Raw genomic sequence first — 16,223 nt, 5'->3', positions numbered from 1 at the left:
CGGGTTTGACTCCGGCCCTCGGCTGTCGGGGCGCTCAGAAACGGATTGTGGGGTCCCCAGGGGCGTTTGGGGGTACCCAGGTGGAATTTTGGGGTCCCCACGTGGGTCCTGGCTGAGTTTTTGGGGTCCCCAGGGGGGTCCCGGGTGGATCTTGGGGTCCCCACGTGGGTCCTGGCTGAGTTTTGGGGTCCCCAGGTGGATCTTGGGGTCCCCAGGGGGGTCCCATGCCCAGCTCTGCCCCCCCCCTTTTGTGTCCCTTGTGTCCCCCCAGGCAGGTTGGGGACACCCCAGGGACACCCCCTTGTTGGGGGGGGGAACCCTAAAGGCCCCTAAACCCCCCAAAATCCCCCCCAAAATCCCCCAAAATCCCCCCCAAAATCCCCGGGGCGGCGCAGGCACAGAGCAGCAGCACACGGCGTGGGGGGGGGCACCGGCGTGTTGGGGGGCACGGGGGGGGCCCAGGAGGTTTGGGGGGTCCCGGGGGGGTCCCAGGAGGTTTCGGGGGGTCCCGGGGGGTCCCCCTAACGCAGCAGGGACCACTTGATCTGCTCCTTCGCCGACTGCAGCACCTGGGGGGGACACACGGGTGGGGGGGACACCTGGGCACACCTGGGGACACCCCTGGGGACACCTGGGGACACCCTTGGGGACACCCTTGGGGACACCCCTGGGGACACCCCTGGGGACACACCTGGGGACACCTGGGGACACCCCTGGGGACACCTGGGCACACCTGGGCACACCCCTGGGGACACCCCTGGGGACACCTGGGCACACCTGGGCACACCTGGGCACACCTGGGCACACCTGGGGACACCCCTGGGGACACCCCTGGGAGGTTTGGGAGGGCCCAGGAGGTTTTTTGGGGAGGGTCCTGGAGGAGGCCCAGGGGGGTTTTGGGGGGCCCAAAGGGGTCCTAGGAAGGGTTTGGGGGGGGGGGGGTCCCAGGGATTGCTCAGGAGATTTTTTGGGGGGGAACCCAGGGGTTTTGGGGGGGTCCCAGGAAGTGTTTGGGGGACCCAGGGGTTTTGGGGGGACCCAGGGGTTTTTTTTTTTTTGGGGGGGGGGGTCTCAAGGGTTTTGGAGGGGGTCCCAGGGGATTTTGAGGAGGCTCAGGGATTTTTGGGGGGTTCCCAGGGGTTTTGGGGAGTCTCAGGGGGTTTGGGGGTTCCCAGGGATTTTTGGGGGGTTCCCAGGGGTTTTGGGGAGTCTCAGGGGGTTTTCAGGGGGGTCCCAGGGGTTTTTTGGGGCCGTACCTGTGACACCGTCTGCTCCGTCAGGGGCACGTCCTCGCCCTGTGGCAGCGGGGACAGGGGGGGACAGGGGGGGACAGGGGGGGACAGTGGGTGCCTGGGGCAGGGGGGGCACCCAGGACCCCCCTGAGGTGCCCCCCAGACCCCTGAGACCCCCAAAAACCCCCCAGAAAAAACCCAAAACCTCCCAAAAACCCGAAATCCCCCCAAAAGCCCCAAATCCCCCCAAAAGCCCCCAAAACCCCAAATCCTCCCAAAAACCCCAAATCTCCCAAAACACCCCAAAAACCCCTGAGACCCCCAAAAACCCAAAACAACCCCAAGCACCCCCAGAACAACCCCAAACCCCCCCGGCCCAGCCCCGTACCCGCACGGCCACGCGGTGCACGACTTGCTGGGGGTCGCTCTCCAGGATCACCCTGAGGGGACAGACGGACACACGGACATGGGGACAGGGGGACACAGGGACAGAGGGACAGAGGAGAGAGAGGGACAGGGGGACATGGGGACAGACGGACATGGGGACACCTCAGCACTGGGGGGTGACAGACCCCAAGGAGAGGTGACGGGGGGGTGACACGGGAGGTGACAGGGGGGTGACAGGGAAGTGACAGGGGGGTGACAGGGAGGGTGACAGGAGGTGACAGGGGAGGTGACAGAGGTCACGGAGGTGACAGGGGTGACAGGGGGGTGACAGGGGGGTGACAGCCCCACCCTCCGTCCACGATCTCGTCCACGGCCAGGAACAGCCCCTCCATGTTGTCCAGCAGCGCCCGGCGCTCCACGTTCTTCCTGGGGACACCCAGGGGACACCCAGGGGACAGGGTTGGCACCAGGGGACACCCAGGGGACACCCAGGGGACACCCCAGACAAGGGATCCCCCCCTCCAGGCTCCCCCAAACCCCCCCAGAGCCCTTTGGGGACACCAACACCCCCAGGTGTGTCCCCAGGTGTGTCCCCAGGTGTCCCCAGGTGTCCCTACCTCAGCATTTGGCTCAGCGAGTCGAACAGGCAGTTGAGCACGGCCGTGAGCATCAGCTGGGGACACACGGACAGACAGAGGGACAGACAGAGGGACAGACAGAGGGACAGCAGGGTCACACGGGGTCACGGGCAGTGTCCCCTCTGCCACCCCAGGGTCCCCCAGCAGCCCTGGGTGTCCTTGTGCCCCCACCCTGTCCCCACCCTGTCCCCATGTCCCCAGTGTCACCACCCCCGTGTCCCCACCTCGTTCTGGGTGGCGCTCCCGATGACACAGCAGTACAGGTCGATGCTGCTCTTGTACACCACGGTCAGCCCGTCCAGCAGCGCGATCTCACCTGGGGACAGCGTCACCTGTGTCACCTGTGTCACCTGTGTCACCTGTGTCACCTGTATGTCACCTGTATGTCACCTGTGTCACCTGTATGTCACCTGTGTCACCTGTATGCCACCCCTGTGCCACCCCTGTGTCCCCTATACACCACGGTCAGCCCGTCCAGCAGCGCGATCTCACCTGGGGACAGCGTCACCTGTGTCACCTGTATGTCACCTGTATGTCACCTGTGTCACCTGTATGTCACCTGCGTCACCTGTATGCCACCCCTGTGCCACCCCTGTACACCACGGTCAGCCCGTCCAGCAGCGCGATCTCACCCGGGGATGGGGACACCTGTGTCACCTGTGTGTCCTCCATTGTCCCCAGTGTCACTCACTGTCACTGCGGTGTGTCTTGCTGAAGATGTTCTGTGTCCCCGTGTCCCCTCAGTGTCCCCATGTCCCCTCAGTGTCCCCACTGTCACTCACTGTCACTGCGGTGTGTCTTGCTGAAGATGTTCTGTGTCCCCGTGTCCCCTCAGTGTCCCCGTGTCCCCTCATTGTCCCCAGTGTCACTCACTGTCACTGCGGTGTGTCTTGCTGAAGATGTTTTTCTCGAAGGCGCGCTGCTCCTTCACGCTGGGGTACGTGTCATCGTAGTACTGGGACATCGGGGACAGAGTTGGGGACATCATCAAGGACATTGGGGCATCAGCAGCAGGGACATCGGGGACACGGGACAGGGACATCGCCAAGCCCTGGCACCTGGGCCACCCGCCCTGTCCCCTCCCAGAGCCACATCCCCCTCAGGGCAGTGTCCCCAGGTGTCCCCAGGTGTCCCCACCTTGGCGAAGAGCCGCTCGCCGTCGTTGTCCAGGATGATGATGGCCTTGACCGTGTACAGGGACGGCTCCTGGGGACGGGGACGGTGACAGGGACACAACCCCTGGGACAGGGCCGGCCGTGGCCCCAGCACCAGGGACACCGGGGGAGGCTGTGCCGGGGTCACGGCACTGCTGGGGGTCCCTGTGTCCCCCTGTCCCCGTCACCATGGCCCGTCCCCCGTGTCCCCCCCGGTGTCGCTGGGGGTCCCCAGGACCAAGTTCTGTGATGCACTGACTGCCCAGAGCCACAGCCCAGTGTAGGACAGAACCCCGACCTGGGCACCCAGAAATGTGTCACCTCCCAGTCCCTCCCAATTCCCCCCAGTTCATCCCAGTTCCCCCCAGTCCATCCCATCCCCTCCCAGTTCCTCCCAGTCCATCCCAGTTCCCCCCAGTCCATCCCATCCCCTCCCAGTTCCCCCCAGTCCATCCCAGTTCCCTCCAGTTCGCCCCAGTCCATCCCAGTTCCTCCCAGTCCCTCCCAGTTCCCCCCAGTCCCTCCCAGTTCCCCCCAGTCCATCCCAGTCCATCCCAGTTTCCCCCAGTCCATCCCAGTTCCCTCCAGTTCCTCCCAGTCCCCCCCGGCCCTCACCAGCACCAGCGCCTCCATTTTGCCTCCGCCGCTGCCGACGTGGAGCCGGAAGAGCGACGGCCGCTGATTGGCTGCTCGCCTGCCAATCATTCCCGTAGCCCCGACCCCTCCGGGTTGATTGGCCCAACTCCGCCTCAATCCCGCCAATCGCCGCGCGCTCCCGCGCGGTGGGCGGGCCAATCTTTCCCGCGCTTCCGCAGACTGGCGGTGATTGGAGGAGCCAGCTGTCAATCACCCCGGCACGGCGCTCCCGGAAGCGGAGGGGGCGGCGCAGTTGCCATAGTGACCGAGGAAGCGCTGACGTCACCCCCTTGCCTGGCCCGGGCTATGATTGGCTTGTTTGGTGAGCACGTGACCGGAAGAACATAATTTCGCTGTTAGTCACGCCCCTCTCATGGCTACGCCTTCTGTGGGCGGGGCCTCGCCTGCCCTTTGGTCACTCGGGGTCATGGGGGGACATTGGGGACAATTGGGGGCGATTTGGGACAATTGGGGACATTGAGGGATTGGGAACGTTGGGGGCATTGGGGGTTTTGGAACATGGAGGGGACATCGGGGACAGGGACACGGGCAGCGTCCCCTCCCAGCTGTTGGGGACATGGAGGGGACACTGGGGACACGGGTGGGGACATGAGCAGCGTCACCTCCCACCCTGCCAGCCCTGCCTGCTGTGATCTCAGTGCCCCGCGGGGACACATTCCTGTCACCTCCTGCTGCTGTCCCCTCAGGGCTGGGAGGTGCTCAGGGATGGTGACACATCCCAGGGGTGACAAATCCTGGTGACAAATCCCAGCTCCTGCCACCCCCGGGTGCCACATTCCTGCCGTCACCAGCTGGCCCTGTCCCCTCCGGGTCACACGTGGCCTTTGCTCCCTCTGGGGTCTCAAAATCGGTGTCCCCCACCCCAAAATGATGTCCCCCACCCTCCTGTCCCTGTCCCCTCCATCCCCTCAATTCCTGTCCCCATCTCTGTTCCCTCCATGGCCGCTTTGTCCCCACGGCGTCCCTGTCCCCACGGTGGGTGTCTCTGTCCCCACGGTGTCCATGTCCCTGTCATGTCCCTGTCCCCTCCATGGCCATCCTGTCCCCACGGTGTCCCCATGTCCCTCCCTGTCCCCACACACGGGACACAGGTACAAAAATACCCTTTTATTGGGGGCACCGGGGGGGGGTCCCTGTCATGTCCCTTTTATTGGGGACACCGGGGGGGTTCCTGTCGTGTCCCTTTTACTGGGGACACCGGGGGGGTCCCGTGGGCGTGGGGACGGGGCTGGGGGGGGTGGCCCGGCCGGGGCTGTCCCCAAATGTCCCCAGGTGTCCCCGGTGTCCCCACGCTCACCTCCGCGGGCTCCTCTCCCGGGGACACCCGGCGGCTCCTACAAAAGGGAACGGTGGCAATTAGTGACAGGGGGGTGGGGACACCCAGGGACCCTCTGGGGACACTTGGGGACACCCAGGGACCCTCTGGGGACACCCAGGGTGACAACAGAGGAAGGGTGAGAGGGCGGAGCCAGGCCGTGACTGACAGCTGCAGCGACCAATCAGGAGGAGAGCAGCCGCCCTGCCTCTAAAACGAACAATAATAATTAAAAAATAATTAAAAAAAAACCCCAAGAGACATTTATTGAGGGGGGGGGGGTACAGGACACAGCGGGGAACTGCGGCCGCTCCTCGGGAACTGCGGGGGGACCTGGGCACGGCCAGCCCGGGGGTCCTGGGGGGGTCCCAGGGGTCCCGGGGGTCCCGGGGGCTCGGCCCGGCCCCGCGCTGGCTCCAGGGGCAGCCCCAGCTCCCGCCCAGCTCCGGCTCCTGCGGGACAGACGGACACGGTCAGGGTCGGGATCGGGACTGGGGCAGGATTGGGGTTGGGATCAGGGCAGGACCAGATCAGGGCTGGGATTGGGATCAGGATCGGGGCAGGATCAGATCAGGGCAGGATCAGATCAGGGTTGGGATTGGGATCAGGATCGGGGCAGGATCAGATCAGGGCTGGGATTGGGATCAGGATCGGGGCAGGATCAGATCAGGGCTGGGATTGGGATCAGGATCGGGGCAGGATCCGATCAGGGTTGGGATTGGGATCAGGATCGGGGCAGGATCAGGGCAGGATCAGATCAGGGTTGGGATTGGGATCAGGATTGGGGCAGGATCAGATCAGAGTTGGGATTGGGATCAGGATTGGGGCAGGATCAGATCAGGGCTGGGATTGGGATCAGGATCGGGGCAGGATCAGATCAGGGCAGGATCAGATCAGGGCAGGATCAGATCAGGGTTGGGATTGGGATCAGGATCGGGGCAGGATCAGGGCAGGATCAGATCAGGGTTGGGATTGGGATCAGGATTGGGGCAGGATCAGATCAGGGTTGGGATTGGGATCAGGATTGGGGCAGGATCAGATCAGGGTTGGGATTGGGATCAGGATTGGGGCAGGATCAGATCAGGGTTGGGATTGGGATCAGGGCTGGGACTGTGAGTGGGGCAGGGTCAGGACTGGGACTAGGGTTGGAATCGGGATCAGGATCAGGATTGGGATCAGGATTGGGGCAAGATCAGACTCGGGATAAGGATCAGGATTGGGATCAGGACTGGGGCAGGGTCAAGGTTGGGACTGGGGCTGGGGCAAGGTGAGGATCAGGATCAGGACTGAGACTGGGAGTGGGGCAGGGTCAGGATCGGGATTGGGGCAGGCTCAGGGTCTGGGTCAGGATCAGGATTGGGGCAGGCTCAGGGTCTGGGTCAGGATCAGGATTGGGGCAGGCTCAGGGTCTGGGTCAGGATCAGGATTGGGGCAGGCTCAGGGTCTGGGTCAGGCCTGGGATCAGGAGTGGCTCCAGTGCCGGGGCCTCCGGGAGGGGCAGAGCCCCAGGCCCAGCCCCGATCCCCACCCCAATCCTGCCCTGACCCTGCCCTGATCCCAGCCCTGACCCTGCTCTGATCCTGCCCCAATCCCAGCTCTGATCCTGCTCTGATCCTGCTCTGATCCCTGCCCTGATCCCAGCCCTGACCCCGCTCTGATCCTGCTCTGATCCTGCTCTGATCCCTATCCCGACCCCGCTCCATCCCTGCCTTGATCCCAGCCCTGACCCTGCCCCAATCCCAGCCCAGACCCTGCTCTGATCCTGCCCAGATCCCAGCCCTGACCCTGCCCTGGTTCCTGCCCCAATCCCAGCCCTAACCCTGCTCTGATCCCTGTCCCGACCCCGCTCCATCCCTGCCTTGATCCCTTCCCTGTTCCCTGCCCCAACCCCGATTCTGATCCTGGCCCCAATTCCAGCCCCATCCCTGCCCCGATCCCACTGCAATTCCCACCTCCACCCCTTCCCACCCTTCCCCCTGATTCCCATCCTTTTTCCTTCTTTTCCCACTTCATATTTTCCCTCCCCTTTTCCCACTTTTCTCCCCGAACCTTCCTCCCCAATTTTCTCTTTTCCTTCACCTTTCCCTTGTTTTTTCCCTCAATTCTCTTCCCCTATTTTCCCCGATTTTTCCCACCCTTTTCCCGTATTCTCCCCACCCATTTTCCCCGTTTTTCCCCCCATTTTTCCTCACCTGGCCGTTAAAACCTCCTCCCTCCTCCGTAGCTGCCGCCGCCGCTGGAGCTGCCGTAGCCGCCTGTGGAGCCACAGGGGATTTAGGGACACCCAAAAATGGGGGGGGGACACACCTGGGGACCCTCAGTGACACAGGACCCCCACCAGGACACTTTGGGATCTCCCCAGTTTATTTTGGGGCCTTCCCAGCACATCTCGAGGCCCCCCCAGGTTATTTTAAGGCCACCCCAATACATTTTAAGCTCCCCCAGGTGATTTTTGGGGTTCCCCCAGGTGATTTCTGGGATTCCCCAGGTGATTTTTGGAGTCGCCCAGGTGATTTCTGGGATTCCTGGGTGAATTTTGGGGTTCCCCAGGTGGTTTTTGGGGTTCCCCAGGTGGTTTTTGGGGTTCCCCAGGTGGGATTTTTGGGGCACTCACCGCCGCTGTAGGGCCCTGAGCTGCACCCCAAAGCTGCCCCAGTACATTTAGGATATTTTGGGGTTCCCAGGTGGGATTTTGGGGTTCCCCAGGTGGTTTTTGGGGTTCCCAGGTGGGATTTTGGGCACTCACCGCCGCCGTAGGGCCCCGAGCTGCGCCCCCCGAAGCTGCCCCAGGACATTTAGGATATTTTGGGGCTCCCCAGGTGATTTTTGGGGTTCCCTGGTGGGATTTTGGGCACTCACCGCCGCCGTAGGGCCCCGAGCTGCGCCCCCCGAAGCTGCCGCCCTTCATGGGCCCGAAGCTCGAGGCCTGGTTGTTGTAGCTGCCGAAGTCGTTGTAGCTGCCCCCGCCCCCGAAATTGCTGCCTGGGGGGGGACAGCGGGGTCAGGGGGACACCAGGGGACACCAGGGGACACCAGGGGACACCAGGGGTCAGGGGGACACCCAGCACCCGGGGGTGCCCCGTGATTGGGGGATTTAGGAGATCCGGGGCGGGGAATTGGGATCCCCACTGCTCTGGGATGGTTTAACCGGAGCCCCGGGGGCTTTAACCGGGATCCCAAGCCCTGCGTGATCCCCAGGATGAATTCCTTGAGATCCCAAAGCCCCCTGTGCTCTGGGGTGGGTTCCCTAAAATCTCAAACCCCTGTGATCCTTTCCCTGAGCTCCCCAACCCCTGTGATCTCCAGGATGGGTTCCCAGGGATCCCAAACCCCTGTGATCCTTTCCCTGAGCTCCCCAACCCCTGTGATCTCCAGGATGGGTTCCCAGGGATCCCAAACCCCTGTGATCCTTTCCCTGAGCTCCCAAACCCCTGTGATTTCCAGGATGGGTTCCCAGGGATCCCAAACCCCCCTGTGATCTCCAGGATCCCTTCCCTGAAATCCCAAACCCCTATGATCCTTTCCTTGAGTTCCCAAACCCCCTGGTGATCTCCAGGATGGGTTCCCTGAGTTCCCAAACCCCCCTGCGATCTCCAGGATCCCTTCCCTGAGCTCCCAAATCCTCCAGGACCCTTTCCCTGAGCTCCCAAATCCTCCAGGACCCCTTCCCTGAGGTCCCAAATCCTCCAGGACCCTTTCCCTGAGCTCCCAAACCCCCTGGTGATCTCCAGGATGGGTTCCCTGAGTTCCCAAACCCCCCTGTGATCTCCAGGACCCTTTCCCCGAGCTCCCAAATCCTCCAGGACCCTTTCCCCGAGCCCCCAAACCCCTCGGCCATGCCTCCCCGTAGCCCCGGGTGCGGGGCGGTGCCAGCGGCCGTGCCGGGCGTCCCCGGTCCCACCTGTGCCCGCCTCGGCCAGCCCGTTGCGCACGGCCAGCGCGGGGCCCCGTGCCGGCCGCCGCCCGCCGCTGCCGCCGCCGAAGCCGCCGCCGCCGTTGTTGTAGCCGTCGTAGGAGCCGCTGCCGCCGTAGCCGCGGCTGCCCCCCGAGTACCCGGGGCCGCCGCCGCCGCCGTAACCTGGGGGAAAGGGCAGGGAAAGGGGTTGGAGAGGGGAGGGCACGGCAGCGGCGCAGGGCTGCGGTGGGCACGAAGGGCACGGAGGGCACGGGAGGGCACGGAGGGCACGGGAGGGCACGGGCTGCGTGGCTGCTGGGGCCGGCTGTCCTGGCGTGGCCCCGGGGCTCAGCGCCGGCCTGGCACTGCCCTGGGGCCTGAGCCCGGCCTGGCGCTGCCCTGGGGCCTGAGCCCGGCCTGGCACTGCCCCTGGGGCTGGGTGTGCTGGTACAGGGCCTGAGCCCAGCCTGGCATTGCCCTGGGGCCTGAGCCCGGCCTGGCGCTGCCCTGGGGCTGGATGTGCTGGAGCAGGGCCTGAGCCCGGCCTGGCGCTGCCCTGGGGCTGGATGTGCTGGAGCAGGGCCTGAGCCCAGCTTGGCACTGCCCCTGGGGCCTGAGCCCAGCCTGGCGCTGCCCTGGGGCCAGGTGTGCTGGCACAGGGCTCAGGCCTGGCCTGGTGCTGCCCCTGGGGCTGGGTGTCCTGGAGCGGGGCCTGAGCCCGGCCTGGCGCTGCCCCTGGGGCTGGGGCCCAGCCTGGCATTGCCCTGGGCCTGAGCCCGGCCTGGCACTGCCCCTGGGGCTGGGTGTGCTGAAACAGGGCCTGAGCCCAGCCTGGCACTGCCCCTGGGGCTGGGGCCCAGCCTGGCGCTGCCCTGGGGCTGGGTGTCCTGGAGCAGGGCCTGAGCCCAGCCTGGCACTGCCCTGGGGCTGGGTGTCCTGCCCCAGGGCTCAGGCCCAGCCTGGCACTGCCCCAGGGCTGGGGCCCAGCCTGGCACTGCCCCAGGGCTGGTGCTGTCCCTGCAGCCTGGGGCAGGGCCCAGGCCCAGCCTGGTGCTGTGCCCAGGGCTGGAGCCCATCCTGGCGCTGCCCCCGGGGATGGGGCCTGGCCTAGCACAGGACTCGGGCCTGGCCTGGCACTGCCCCGAGGCTCAGACCCAGCCTGGCCTTACCGTCAGCACCAAATCCATTAAATCCATCCCCGCCGGCGCGGCCGCCGCCAAATCCACCTGGAAAGAACAAACCGGGCTGGGGCCCCGGAGCCCGGGGGGAGCCCGGCGGGGTGCCCGTGCCCCCGTGCGCCCTGTCCCCGCGTCCCCGTGCGCCCCACGCCGTCACTCACCACGGCCGCCGAAGTTGCCGCCGCGGCTGAAGTTGTCACCGCCGCCGAAGCCGCCGCGGCCGCCGCCGCCGAAGTTCCCGGAGCCGCTGCGGCCTAGGAGGGGGGGCGGGAGGGGAGCACGGCCTTAGGCACGGGCGGGTGGCACGGGGGGCGCGGGGCCGCGGCGGGGCCGGGCCGGGCGCGGCGGGGCCGGGCGCTCACCTCGCTGGCCGGCCGAGGCGCTGGCCATCTCCTGCTTGGACAGCGCCTTGCGCACCTCGCAGTTGTGCCCGTTCACCGTGTGGTACTTCTGGACTGCGGGGACACCGCGGGGTGGCACTGAGCTGGCACCGACCCAGGGGAGCCCCACGCTGTCCCCAGCTGGGCTGTCACCCCCACAGTGTCACCATGCTGTCACTGCCCCAGCCAGGCTGTCCTTCACACTGTCCCCAGACTGTCCCTCAGTGTCCCCATGCTGTCCCTCACAGCATCCCCAGGCTGTCCCTCAGTGTCCCCAGAATGTCCCTCAGTGTCCCCAGAATGTCCCTCACCGTGTCCCCACGCTGTCCCTCACAGCGTCCCCAGAATGTCCCTCAGTGTCCCCAGACTGTCCCTCACAGTGTCCCCAGAATGTCCCTCACAGCGTCCCCAGGCTGTCCCTCACCGTGTCCCCAGGCTGTCCTCAGCCAGGCTGTCCCCTCCCAGGTGTCCCCACACTGTTCCCAGCCTGTCCCCAACTAGGCTGTCACCCCCCCAGTGTCATTGGGCTGTCCCCAGCCAAGCTCTCCCCTCCCAGGTGTCCCCACACTGTCCCCTGAGGGGTCCCCAGTGTCCCCAGCCTGTCTCCCGAGGTGTCCCCAATGTCCCCGCAGTGTCCCCAGCCTGTCTCCCGAGGTGTCCCCAGAGCGTCCCCGGTGTCACTCACTGACGATTTTGTCCACGGAGTCGTGGTCGTCGAAGGTGACGAAGGCGAAGCCGCGCTTTTTGCCGCTGCCGCGGTCGGTCATGATCTCGATGACCTCGATCTTGCCGTACTGCCCGAAGTAATCCCGCAGGTGATGCTCCTCCGTGTCCTCCTTGATGCCGCCCACGAAGATCTTCTTCACCGTCAGGTGCGCCCCGGGCCGCTGCGAGTCCTGCGGGGGACAGGGTGGCAGCGGGACACGGGCACCGGCCTGGCACTGCCACCACCCCTGGCCCTGTCCCCAGGGCCACACCACCGTGCAGGCACAGCCACTGCCACCACCCCTGTCCCCAGGGCCACACCACCCTGCAGGCACAGCCACTGCTACCACCCCTGTCCCTAAGGCCACCACCCAGCAAGAACGGCCACTGCCACCACCCGTGTCCCCAGGGCCACCACCCTGCAGGCACAGCCACTGCCACCACCCCTGTCCCCAGGGCCACACCACCCTGCAGGCACAGCCACTGCCACCTCCCCTGTCCCCAAGAACACCACCCTGCAGGCACAGCCACTGCCACCACCCCTGTCCCCAGGGCCACACCACCCTGCAGGCACAGCCACTGCCACCTCCCCTGGCCCTGTCCCCAGGGCCACACCACCGTGCAGGCACAGCCACTGCCACCACCCCCGTCCCCAGGGCCACCACCCTGCAGACACAAGCACAGCCATCACCCCCATCCCCAAGGCCACCACCTGGAACAGGCATGGATAATGTCCCTGTCCCTAGGGCCACTGCCATGAGCAGCAGGCATGGCCACTGTCCCTGTCCCCAAGGCCACCACCCAACAAGAACGGCCACTGCCACCATCCCTATCCCCAGGGACACCACCCAAAGCAGCAGGCATGGCCCCTGTCCCTGTCCCTGACCCTGGGGACACCAACAGGCACAGCCACCGCCACTGTCCCTGTCCCCAGTGTCACTGCCAGGAGCACCCAGCACGGCCACCACGACCCCATGTCCCCAGTGTCCCCTCACCTCTCTGGACACAGCCCGTGTGGGCTCCACCACCCTGCCCTGTGCCCTCAGTGTCCCCAATGTCCCCAGTGTCCCCAGTGTCCCCTCACCTCTCTGGACACGGCCCGTGTGGGCTCCACCACCCTGCCCTGTCCCCTCAGTGTCCCCAATGTCCCCAGTGTCCCCTCACCTCTCTGGACACGGCCCGTGTGGGCTCCACCACCCTGCCCTGTCCCCTCAGTGTCCCCAGTGTCCCCTCACCTCTCTGGACACGGCCCGTGTGGGCTCCACCACCCTGCCCTGCCCCCTCAGTGTCCCCAATGTCCCCAGTGTCCCCAGTGTCCCCTCACCTCTCTGGACACAGCCCGTTTGGGCTCCACCACTCTGCCATCCACCTTGTGTGGCCGCGCGTTCATGGCAGCATCGACCTCCTCCACCGAGGAGTAGGTGACGAACCCAAAGCCCCGCGAGCGCTTCGTGTTGGGGTCCCGCATCACCTGGGGACAGGGACACCTCAGGGACAGGGCAGGGACACAGCGGGGACACGGGGACAGACACAGGGACACGGGGACATGGGGACAGACACAGGGACACACACAGGGACACAGGGACATGGGGACACAGGCAGGGATGTGATGAACCCAAAACCCCATGAGCACTTCGTGTTGGGGTCCTGCATCACCTGGGGACAGGGACACCTCAGGGACAGGGCAGGAACGCAGCGGGGACACGGGGACAGACACAGGGACACGGGGACAGACACAGGGACACAGGGACATGGGGACAGACACAGGGACACACACAGGGACACAAGGACATGGGGACACAGGCAGGGATGTGATGAACCCGAAACCCCGCGAGCACTTCGTGTTGGGGTCCTGCATCACCTGGGGACAGGGCAGGGACACAGGGGACATGGGGACACACACAGGGACATGGGGACACACACAGGGACACAATCACATGGGGACAGACACAGGAACACACACAGGGATGTGACAATCCCAAAGCCCCGCGAGCGCTTCGCGTTGGGGTCCCACATCACCTGGGGACAGACACAGGGACACAGGGGACATGGGGACAGACACAGGGACACAGAGCACATGGGGACAGACCCGTTTTTGGGGTCCCAGCCCCGTTTTCGGGGGTCCCAGCCCCGTTTTCAGGGTCCCAGCCCCGTTTTCGGGGGTCCCAGCCCCGTTTCTGGGTGCCAGGCCTGGTTTCAAAGACCCCAGCCCCATTTTCAGGGACCCCAAGCCCATTTTGGGGGCGCCCTCACCACGCAGTTGGTGAGCGTGCCCCGCTGCTCGAAGGGGACCCCAGCCCCATTTTCAGTGACCCCAGCCCCGTTTTCAGTGACCCCAGCCCCGTTTCAGGTGTCCCAGCCCCATTTTCGGTGATCCCAGCCCCACTTTCAGTGACCCCAGCCCCATTTTCAGTGACCCAGGCCCCGTTTTCGGGGATCCCAGCCCTGTATCTGGGTCCCAGGGTCTGGTTTCACAGATCCCAGCCCCATTTTCAGTGACCCCAGCCCCATTTTCAGTGACCCCAGCCCCGTTTCAGGTGTCCCAGCCCCGTTTCGGGTATCCCAGCCCCGTTTCGGGTGTCCCAGCCCCGTTTCCGGGTGTCCCAGCCCCGTGTCCGGGTGTCCCAGCCCCGTTTCCGGGTATCCCAGCCCCGTTTCCGGTGTCCCAGCCCCGTTCCGGGGGTGCCCTCACCACGCAGTCGGTGAGCGTGCCCCACTGCTCGAAGTGGCTGCGCAGGCTCTCGTCCGTGGTCTCGAAGCTCAGGCCCCCGATGAAGAGCTTGCGGAGCTGCTCCGGCTCCTTCGGGGACTGCGGGACAGGCACGGGGTCAGGGGGACCCCAAAAACCCCTCACACAGATCACGGGGGTCAGGGGGACCCCAAAAACCCCTCACACAGATCACGGGGGTCAGGGGAACCCAAAAGCCCCTGAAACAGGGTGAGGGGCTGGGAAATACCAAAATCCCCCCCCAAAACCCCCTCACACTGCTCACGTTGGGGCTGGGGAACCCCAAAAGGGCCTCAGCCAGCTCTGGGGGACCTGACACCCCAAAATCCCTCCTGGGACCCAAAGAAATCCCCACTGAAGCCCCCCTCGTAGCTCCTCACACCCCAAAATGCCCCCCAAAAGCTCCAGGAAGGTCCTGACGTCCCCAAATCACCCCTGGGACCCAAAAGTCTCTCCTGGGAGCCTCCGTCCCCCAGCTCCAGACATCCCAAACCCACCCCCAACAAATCTCCCCCACCAGGCCCCTGAGCCCCCCCTGGACCCCATTCCTGGACCCCCCCCCGAGCTCCCCCATCCCAAATGTTTGGGGCCACCTGAACCTTGAGCACCCCCAGTTCCCATCTGGGGGCACCAGCAGATCCCCAGCAGCCCCCAGCCCAAATTCCTCCACCTCCCAGGCCCCCAAATCTCTCCCCCAACCCCCATTTTTGGGGCCTACCAGTCCCCTCAACTCCTCCATCCCCTAATTTTGAGCCCCCCAACCCTAAACAACCCTAAATTTCAGCTCCCTAACCCCCACAAAGCCCCCAACCCTTATTCTGAACCCTCCCAAACCCCCATAACCCACATTTTAACCCCCCCAACCCAACTTTTTCACATCCCAGGCCCCCAAATCTCTCCTCCAACCCCCATTTTTGGGGCCTTCCAGTCCCCTCAGCGCCCCCAGCCCCTAATTTGAACCCCCCCATCCCCTACCTTTGACCCTCCAACCCTAAATTTGAACTCCCTCGCCCCCCAACTTTAACTTTAAACCCTCCCAAGCCCCCCCCCGCCCCAAATTTTATCCCCCCCAACCCCAAAATCCCCCCTCCCCACCCGTTATTTCCCAGACCCCCGCGTGTCCCCCTCCCCATATCCGTGTGTCCCCCCCCACCCCGGGTGACACAAAGGACGCGCACGTGGCCGCGGGAGCGAGCGCGGGCCGGAGGGGGGGGCGGTGGGTGAGGGGGGGTCGCGCATGCGCCTGAAAGGGGACGGGGGGGGGAAAGAGGATGGGGGAGGGGGGGGGTCTCTGAGGGACCCCCTCCCAAAAGGAGCCTGAGGGAGGGGGAGGCTCTGTGGGACCCCCCTCAAAATGCTGAGGGGGGGGGGAGCTCTGTGGGACCCCCCCCAAAATAGAGCCTGAGGGAGGGGGAGGGGATGGGGGGGGCTCTGTGGGACCCCCCCCAAAATGGATCATGAAGGAGGGGAGGGGGAGGGGGAGGGGGAGCCCTATGTGTGACCCCCCCCACCCCCCCAATGGCGCCTGCGCGGGTGAGGGGAGGGGGGGGGCGCGCGGCGCGCAGGCGCACTGAGCTCCCGCGGCCCGCCAGGCGGCGGCGGCGGGGGCGGCGCGCTGAGGGGGGGCAGACGGGCGCACGGGATTGATAAAAAACCACCGCGCGCGGATGGGCGAGCGGGACCGCGGTGCGGGCGCTGACCTCGGCCTTGGCCATGGCGGCGGCGCGGGGCGGGGCGGGCCGGGCGGTGGCGGCAGCGCGCGATGCTCCCTCTGCGAGGGCCGACACGGAAAGGGGCCGAGCGACGCGAGCGCCGCCGCCTCACCCCGCCGCCCCCGCCGCCCTCACGGCCCCCGCGCCGCCTCCCATTGGCTGACGCCTCGCGGCGCCGCCGCCTCATTGGGTGGCTGGACTAGCTCCGCCCAAAGTCCCGCCGCTGATTGGCTGATCCAAGG

General features: G+C 65.7%; 2 protein-coding genes across 5 annotated transcripts; both read right to left on the bottom strand.

Annotated features, from left to right (window-relative positions):
* Nucleotides 1-420: 420 nt before the first annotated feature.
* On the bottom strand, nucleotides 421-4,098 carry COPZ1 (COPI coat complex subunit zeta 1). The gene is made up of 9 exons (XM_036406035.2): nucleotides 4,027-4,098; nucleotides 3,395-3,463; nucleotides 3,131-3,212; nucleotides 2,482-2,573; nucleotides 2,237-2,292; nucleotides 1,968-2,045; nucleotides 1,621-1,672; nucleotides 1,257-1,295; nucleotides 421-569 (listed from the first exon to the last, which is right to left on the bottom strand). Exons 1-9 carry the CDS (start codon nucleotides 4,042-4,044, stop codon nucleotides 522-524), a joined length of 534 nt encoding a protein of 177 aa, XP_036261928.1. The 5' UTR covers nucleotides 4,045-4,098; the 3' UTR covers nucleotides 421-521.
* Nucleotides 4,099-5,623: 1,525 nt separating this feature from the next.
* HNRNPA1 (heterogeneous nuclear ribonucleoprotein A1) lies at nucleotides 5,624-16,083 on the bottom strand. Of its 4 annotated transcripts, none has more exons than XM_036406043.2 (11): nucleotides 15,970-16,083; nucleotides 14,234-14,350; nucleotides 12,866-13,012; nucleotides 11,522-11,732; nucleotides 10,819-10,911; nucleotides 10,618-10,740; nucleotides 10,448-10,504; nucleotides 9,285-9,461; nucleotides 8,243-8,365; nucleotides 7,576-7,638; nucleotides 5,624-5,835 (listed from the first exon to the last, which is right to left on the bottom strand). In XM_036406043.2, the coding sequence occupies exons 1-10, from the start codon at nucleotides 15,982-15,984 to the stop codon at nucleotides 7,583-7,585; spliced, it is 1,119 nt and encodes a 372-aa protein (XP_036261936.1). In that variant the 5' UTR covers nucleotides 15,985-16,083; the 3' UTR covers nucleotides 5,624-5,835; nucleotides 7,576-7,582. The 4 variants fall into 4 exon arrangements, with proteins under 4 accessions (XP_036261936.1, XP_036261937.1, XP_036261938.1 ...); XM_036406044.2 differs by having other exon boundaries at nucleotides 10,618-10,710; XM_036406045.2 differs by lacking the exon at nucleotides 10,448-10,504.
* Between the last annotated feature and the right edge of the window lie 140 nt (nucleotides 16,084-16,223).

The sequence above is a fragment of the Molothrus ater genome, unplaced genomic scaffold, assembly GCF_012460135.2.
Source record: "Molothrus ater isolate BHLD 08-10-18 breed brown headed cowbird unplaced genomic scaffold, BPBGC_Mater_1.1 matUn_MA662, whole genome shotgun sequence".
Lineage (NCBI taxonomy): Eukaryota > Metazoa > Chordata > Aves > Passeriformes > Icteridae > Molothrus > Molothrus ater.
Note: the sequence above shows the minus strand (reverse complement) of the source record. Positions and strands in the feature narration are given on the sequence as shown.

Bases quoted from the DNA above. Each gene is read 5' to 3' on its own strand.
- COPZ1 (XM_036406035.2), bottom strand. The intron at 1,673-1,967 runs GTGGGGCTGTCA...CTGTCCCCTCAG, and splicing joins GACGAGATCGTGGACGGAGG to GGTGATCCTGGAGAGCGACC. The intron at 570-1,256 runs GTACGGCCCCAA...TGTCCCCCCCAG, and splicing joins CGGAGCAGACGGTGTCACAG to GTGCTGCAGTCGGCGAAGGA.
- HNRNPA1 (XM_036406043.2), bottom strand. The intron at 13,013-14,233 runs GTGAGGGCACCC...CCCTGTCCCCAG, and splicing joins GCACGCTCACCGACTGCGTG to GTGATGCGGGACCCCAACAC. The intron at 7,639-8,242 runs GTGAGTGCCCAA...GTGGCTCCACAG, and splicing joins CTCGGGGCCCTACGGCGGCG to GCGGCTACGGCAGCTCCAGC.